Source organism: Salvelinus sp. IW2-2015, unplaced genomic scaffold (genome assembly GCF_002910315.2).
Source record: "Salvelinus sp. IW2-2015 unplaced genomic scaffold, ASM291031v2 Un_scaffold7544, whole genome shotgun sequence".
NCBI classification, from domain to species: Eukaryota; Metazoa; Chordata; class Actinopteri; order Salmoniformes; family Salmonidae; genus Salvelinus; species Salvelinus sp. IW2-2015.
In genome coordinates this window covers 1-5,256 of record NW_019948804.1, presented here as the reverse complement: position 1 = coordinate 5,256, position 5,256 = coordinate 1, and the positions used below count along the sequence as shown (strand labels likewise).

Here is a 5,256-nt window from a genome sequence, read left to right as displayed (position 1 = left end):
AAATCCGTTTTGGAAGTAGCCTCGTGACTTCTGAGGTAAACACTGCTAATTACAAGGGATGTAGTCTGTTATGAGTTAGCACCTAGTGACTTCTGAGGTAAACACTGGCTAATTAAAAGGGATGTAGTCTGTTATGAGTTCACCTAGTGACTTCTGAGGTAAACACTGGCTAATTACAAGGGATGAGTCTGTTATGAGTTCACCTAGTGACTTCTGAGGTAAAACACCTGGCTTAATTACAAAGGGATGTAGTTCTGTTTATGAGTTACACTAGTGACTTCTGAGGATAAACACGGTGCTAATTACACAGGGATGTAGTCTGTTATGAGTTACACCTAGTGACTTCTGAGGTAAAACACTGGCTAATTACAAAGGGATGTAGTCTGTTTATGAGTTACACCTAGTTGACTTCTGAGGTAAAACACCTGGCTAATTACAAGGGGATGTAGTCTGGTTATGAGTTACACTCTAGTGACTTTTGAGGTAAAACACGCTAATTAACATTAAGGGAATGTGTGCTGTTATGAGTTACTTAGTGACTTACTTCATGAGGTAAACACTGGCTAATTACAGAGGATGTAGTCTTGTTATGAGTTACACTAGTGACTTCTCTGAGTGTCTCTGTCTGGGTTACATAACATGGTATTGAGCCCTACCCTGTGGAGCCTGTTGCCTGAGGTGCCTGCCCGTTCCAGCTGACTGACAGCATGTGAAAGTTACAGTAGTAGAGAACATATCAACTCCATCACAAGACATTCTGTCTAGAATGACCTTCAGAAATACACCAAAATAGCTTTGAGAAAAACATGCCTTTCATTTTTTTGTACATTTAAGCCCAACAATAGGTCTAGAGATATCACAGCAATTTCTTTCCTGGAATTCCACATGAACGTGTCATAGTTCAGCAGAGGGACGGGAAATGATACACAGCCCAAATGAACGATGGAGAAGTGTAGGCTTCACAACACAGGCTTGGCGCTATGAAAGCCAGCCAGCTGCAACATCTGTTGCCAAGCAGGGGGCAGGGAGGCAGTCAGCAAGGCAAGCAGTAAGTAGGCAGGCAGTAAGAAAGCAGGGAGGCAGGCAGGGAACAGGCTATAAGCTGGCAGGCAGTAACCAGGCAGACAGGCAGGCAGTCGGAAAAACAGGGTGGCAGGCACGGACCAGGCATTAAGCAATCAGGCAGAGCAGTAAGCTGGCAGGCAGCAGTAGGCAGCATCATCAGTGGCTGTCTGCCTTCTGAGGGGAATACTGCTGCTAAACATAATACCCTCCTAATGAGCATCCTCTATCCTCTACCTAAACAATGTCCTGCTGATGGTGTGTGTGTGTGTGTGTACATGTGCATCACTTGTCCCTCTCAGCCCCAAATAGACCCCAGTATCTTCCACTCTGCCTTGTAATTAGACCCTGCCTGCCATGCATGTAAAGTGTGGCCCAGCGAGGCTGCTTGTTCTGTCTTACTCAAGTGTGAACCAAAGCTTTGCAGTCAACAGACAGACCGACTGGCAGGGGGTTCAAGCCCTCCATGCTTCGTGCTTCTACAACCAGGTAATTAAAAAGATGCACCACGCAACACCACACACCACACACACACACAACACACCACACACACACACACACCACAGCACTACACAACACACACACACACACAACACACACACATGTGGCAGTGGAGCTCTGTGGGAGAATGTAATGAAATTTGTTTCTTTTTCCATTTAAATGGCTGGCTGGATGGCCTGGTCTGGCTGATGGTGGTGGAATGGCTGCTGGCTGGATGGTGGGCTGGATGGTGGGGGCTGGCTGGATGGTGGGCTGGCTTGGATGGTGGGCTCGCTGGATGTTGGCTGGATGGTGGGTGGCATGGATGGTGGGCTGGTGGTGGGCGGTGGTGGGTGGTGGGGCCTGGACTGGATGGTGGGCCTGCGATGGTTGGCTGGCTGGATGGTGGTGGTGGGTGGCGGTGGATGGGCTGGCTGGTTCTGGGGCTGGCTGGATGGTGGGCTGGCTGGATGTTGGGGCTGGCTGGATGGTGGGTGTGGATTGGTGGGCCGCTGTGGTGCTCGTGTGTGGGACTGCTGATGGTGGGCTGGCTGGATGGTGGGCTGGCTGGATGGGGCTGGCTGGGATGGTGGGCTCGCTGGATGGAAGGTGGGCCTGGCTGGATGGTGGGATGGATGTTGGGCTTGGATGGATTGGTGGGCGGATGGATGGTGGCTCGCTGGATGGTGGGCTGAATGGATGGTGGCTTCGCTGGAATGGTGGCTGGCTGGTGGGCTGCTGATGGTGGGCTCGCTGGCATGGAGTGGTGGGCTGGCTGGATGTTGGGCTGGATGGTGGGGGCTTGGCTGAGATGGTGGGCTCGCTGGATGGTGGGGCTCGCTGGCTGGTGGACTGGATGGTGGGCTCGCTGGATGGTGGGCTGGATGGTGGCTGGATGGTGGGCTGCCTGGATGGTGAGCTGGCTGGATGGTGGGCTGGATGGATGGTGGGCTGGAATGGTGGAGCTGGCTGGATGGTGAGCTGGCTGGATGGTGGGGCTGGATGGGTGAGCTGGCTGGATGGTGAGCTGGCTGGATGGTGACTGACTGGATGGTGGCTGGCTGGATGGTGGGCTGGCTGGTGGCTGCTGGTGGGCTGGCTGGATGGTGGGCTCGCTGGGATGATGGTGGGCTTGCTGACTGGTGGGCTGCTGGATGTTGGGCTGGATGGTGGGCTGGCTGGATGGTGGGCTGGCTGGAATGGTGGGCTCGTGGAATGTGGTGGGCTGGCTGGATGGTGGGTTGGCTGGTGGACTCCGCTGGATGGTGGGCTGGATGTTGGGCTGCTGGATGGTGAGCTGGCTGAGATGTGGGCCTGGATGGATGGTGGGCTGGCTGGATGGTGAGCTGGCTGGATGGTGAGCTGGCTGGAATTGGGTAGGCTGGATGGCTGGCTGGATGGTGAGCTGGCGGATGTTGAGCTGACTGGATGGTGAGCTGACTGGAACGGCTGGCAGCTGGATGGCTGGATGATGAGCTGGATGGTGGCTGGCTGGATTGGTGGGCTGGCTGAATGGTGAGCTGGATGGTGGGCCTGCTGGATGGTGGGCTGGATGGCTGGCTGGCTGGATGATGAGGCTGGATGGTGGGGCTGGAAGGTGGGGCTGACTGATGGTGGGCTGGATGGGCTGGCTGGATGGTGGGCCTGGGTGGTGGGTCTGGAATGGTGGCTGGCTGGATGGTGGGCTGGATTGTGGCTGGCGGATGGTGGGCTGCTGGATGGTGGGCTGGCCTGGATGTGGGCTGGCTGGATTGGTGGGCTGGATGGCTGGGCTGGATGGTGGGCTGGCTGGAATGGTGGGCTGGGCTGATGGTGGGCTGGCTGGCGGATGGTGGGCTGGCTGGATGGTGGCTTGGCTGGTGGGCTGCCTGGATGGTTGAGCTGGCTGGATGGTGGGCCTGGCTGGATGGTGGGCTGGCTGGATGGTGGGCCTGGATGGTGGGCTGGCTGGATGGTGGCCTGGCTGGATGGTGGGCTGTGGACTGATGGTGGGGGCTGGCTGGTGGGGCTGCCTGGATGGTGAGCTGGCTGGATGGTGGGGCTGGCTGGATGGTGGGCTGCTGACTGTGGGGGCTGGCTGGCATGGTGGGCTGGCTGGATGGTGGCTGGCTTGGATGGTGGGCCTGGCCTGGATGGTGGCCTGGCTGGATGGGTGGGCTGGCTGAATGGTGGGCTGGCTGTGGCTGCCTGGATGGTGAAGCTGGCTGGAATGGTGGGCTGGCTGGATGGTGGGCTGGCTGGATGGTGGGCTGGATGGTGGCTGGCTGGATGGTGGGCTGGCTGGATGGTGGGCTGGCTGAATGGTGGCTGGCTGGATGGTTGGTAAGGCTGGATGGTGGGCTTGGCAGGGCTGGATGGTGGGCTGGCAGGCCTGGATGGTGGGGCTGGCAGGCCTGGATGGTGGGCTGGCAGGCTGATGGTGGACTGGCTGGTGGGCTGGATGGTGGTTGGCTGGTGGGCTGGATGGTGGCCGGGATGATGGTGGCTGGTGGTTGGCTGGATGTGGGCTGGCTGCGATGGGTGGGCTGGCTGGATGGTTGGGTAGGGCTGGATGGTGGGCTGGCTGGCTTGGATGTTTTGGTGGGCTGGAATGGTGGGCTGGCAGGCTGCGCTGGATGGTAGGCCTGGCTTGGTTGGTAGGCTGGATGGTGGCGGCTGGCTGGCGAGGTGGATGGGGGGCTGGCTGGCTGGATGGATGGATGGTTTGGTGGGCTGGCTGGCTGGTTGGTAAGGCTGGATGGTGGGGCTGGCTGGCTGGCTGAGTGGATGGTGGGCTGGCTGGCTCTATAGGTAATCCTAGTGTTTAAGATGACAAGAGATTCATCTCAGATGCTCTAGAAGCTGTGCAGCCACACACACACACACACACACCACACACACATCACACACACAACACACACACACACACACACACACACAGCACACACACAAACACACACAACAACACACACAAAGGGCCAAGTGAAGCAAAGGGCTATTGTAACATTCAGCTCCTTGGGTAATTATTAGTAATATTCTGCACAACCTATTGTCTGAAAAGTTGTCTGAGAAGAAACGACCTAATCACTGAATACATTGACATCAGTGACAGATGAATAGCCTATCACTGAATACCTGACATGCAGTGACAAGATTAATAGCCTATCACTGAATACCTTGACATTAGTGACAGATGAATAGCTATCACTGAAACCTTGACATCAAGTGGGACAGATAAAAGCCTACATCACTGAATACCTTGACATCGTGACAGATGAATAGCCTATCATGAATTACCTTGAATTCGTGACAGGTGAATAGCCTATCACTGAATAACTTGAATTCGTGACAGGTGAAATACCTATCACACTGAATACCTCTTGACATTCGTGACAGAATGAATAGCCTATCACTGAATACCCGCTTGACATTCGTCGACAGAAATGAATAGCCTATCACTGAAAACCTTGACACCGAAGTCATAGTCCAGCGGAATTATCGCGACAGAATGGAATAGCCTATTCACATGAATACCTTGACATTCGTGACAGATGAAATAGCCTATATAGTTCACTGGAATATCCTGACTTCGTTGACAAGATGATATGCCTTATTCAGACATATGGAAAAGACCGCTCCCCCTTGAACATTATAACGTGACACGATGAATAGGCCTATCACCATTTGAAATACCTTTGGACTCCCGTGAAGAAATGAAGTAGCTCCTCTATCACT

At 54.7% G+C, this 5,256-nt stretch overlaps 1 protein-coding gene across 1 annotated transcript; it reads right to left on the bottom strand.

The window, feature by feature from the left end:
- Positions 1 to 1,749: 1,749 nt before the first annotated feature.
- Positions 1,750 to 4,326, bottom strand: LOC112079294 (uncharacterized; the record flags this gene model as incomplete). Its single annotated transcript, XM_024145284.2, has 1 exon — positions 1,750 to 4,326. A coding segment is annotated over one exon (2,577 nt), but the record flags the coding sequence as incomplete, so codon positions are not given.
- Positions 4,327 to 5,256: the final 930 nt, after the last annotated feature.